Source organism: Austrofundulus limnaeus, unplaced genomic scaffold (assembly GCF_001266775.1).
Source record: "Austrofundulus limnaeus strain Quisiro unplaced genomic scaffold, Austrofundulus_limnaeus-1.0 Scaffold351, whole genome shotgun sequence".
NCBI classification, from domain to species: domain Eukaryota; kingdom Metazoa; phylum Chordata; class Actinopteri; order Cyprinodontiformes; family Rivulidae; genus Austrofundulus; species Austrofundulus limnaeus.
The window spans coordinates 12,466-13,821 of NW_013952753.1; the positions used below are offsets into that span (position 1 = coordinate 12,466).

Consider the following 1,356-nt stretch of genomic DNA (forward strand, 5'->3'; position numbering starts at 1 on the left):
CCTCTAGTAATATATTTACTGAGAAAAATGTTGACATGTTCAATACTTATTTTACCCGCTGTATGTATTATTCATAATAAAAACTGAAGTCCTGACAGAAGTATTTACTCTAAAGTGATGCCAGGGTCTCCCAGAAGAAGCTGAGGAAGCCTGAGGATGACGTGTTTCTGCACCCACTGCCAGTGCAGAGAGAGAACAGAAACACCATGAGCGTCAGCCGGCAGCGTGCGGCTCACYCTCCAGAAACGATCCATCCACTGAAGCTTCTGCAGCATCTGTTCTCAATAAGACACAAGATCAATGAAGAGAACTGCAGCTTCTTTCAAACATCAGAGCAGGTTTAACAGATGCACACTGTATTAATACAGTGTGATGAAGCAAAGTTCTGACCTCATATAAGATGGGATCTGTAATGTGGGGGTCTTCAGTCTGCACTGCTTGTAGAACAAACGCATCCCAAATGTCAAAGAGGCTCAGCAGGTGCATGAGGACTGGATGTGGCAGCTGGCTGATGTCCACAGAGCCTGTAGAGGAAATCACTGTGGTTTAAAAACATACAAGTGCATGCAGGACCTTAGAGGACAAACGTTCTTACCTTTCCTGAAGGCTYCAGCTGTTCTCAGAGCAGAGCCTGGGGCGGCCATGTTGGCAGCATGAGAGCAGAGGACTGCCTTCTCCTCTCTGTGCATCATCAAAACAATCCTACCACACAAAGCAACAATTACAGGACTTTATCTGGTACATTTATTACAACCTGTTTACAGAAACAAAGAACATACGCCACGGAGCACAGGATATCTAGTATGAAAATCGGTCGGTGTTGAACTGGTCCAAGTGATCTTTTACAGAAAACAGAAATCCTCTCACCTGTTGGTTACTGCATTCATAGCCTCCAGAATCTCTGAGTATTGCTCTTGTTTTTCAAAGTTGCACTTGCTTGCAAGAACATCCAGGTACTGTTTGTTCCAYCGCATGTCCAACAGAATCCTGAATTCATCTGCCAACATCAGATTGACCAAGTTGTAGTTCAGCAATCATGCCACAGAATGTCACATATAAAAACAAGATTAACACCTCCTTAAGAAACAAAATGAATTTTGAATTATGTTACATATATATCTGGATAKTCAGGGACAGTATTACTTTAAAGCAAGTTGTACAGTGACCTTCAGGCCTTTTGATTTAAATCGGTGCTACATAAAGTAAACAAGCAATACAGCAATGTGCACCAGTGATGAGGGACTGGAATACTTAATGCTGTAGTTTTTGAAATTAATGTCTTTCTGGACTGGAATTGAACAATGAATAGGCAAACTATCTTTAAATGATCAAAGTGGTTGTGGCTATATATATATA

The 1,356-nt window shown here is 41.6% G+C and overlaps 1 protein-coding gene across 1 annotated transcript in view; it reads right to left on the bottom strand.

The window, feature by feature from the left end:
* The window catches only part of LOC106527935 (midasin), a gene marked incomplete at its 3' end in the record, with an annotated part of 120,394 nt that overhangs the window by 8,337 nt on the left and 110,701 nt on the right, over positions 1 to 1,356 (bottom strand). The window contains 4 exon segments of the mRNA XM_014022960.1: positions 109 to 275; positions 391 to 524; positions 596 to 702; positions 868 to 997. Coding sequence (XP_013878414.1) covers positions 109 to 275; positions 391 to 524; positions 596 to 702; positions 868 to 997 — 538 coding nt within the window.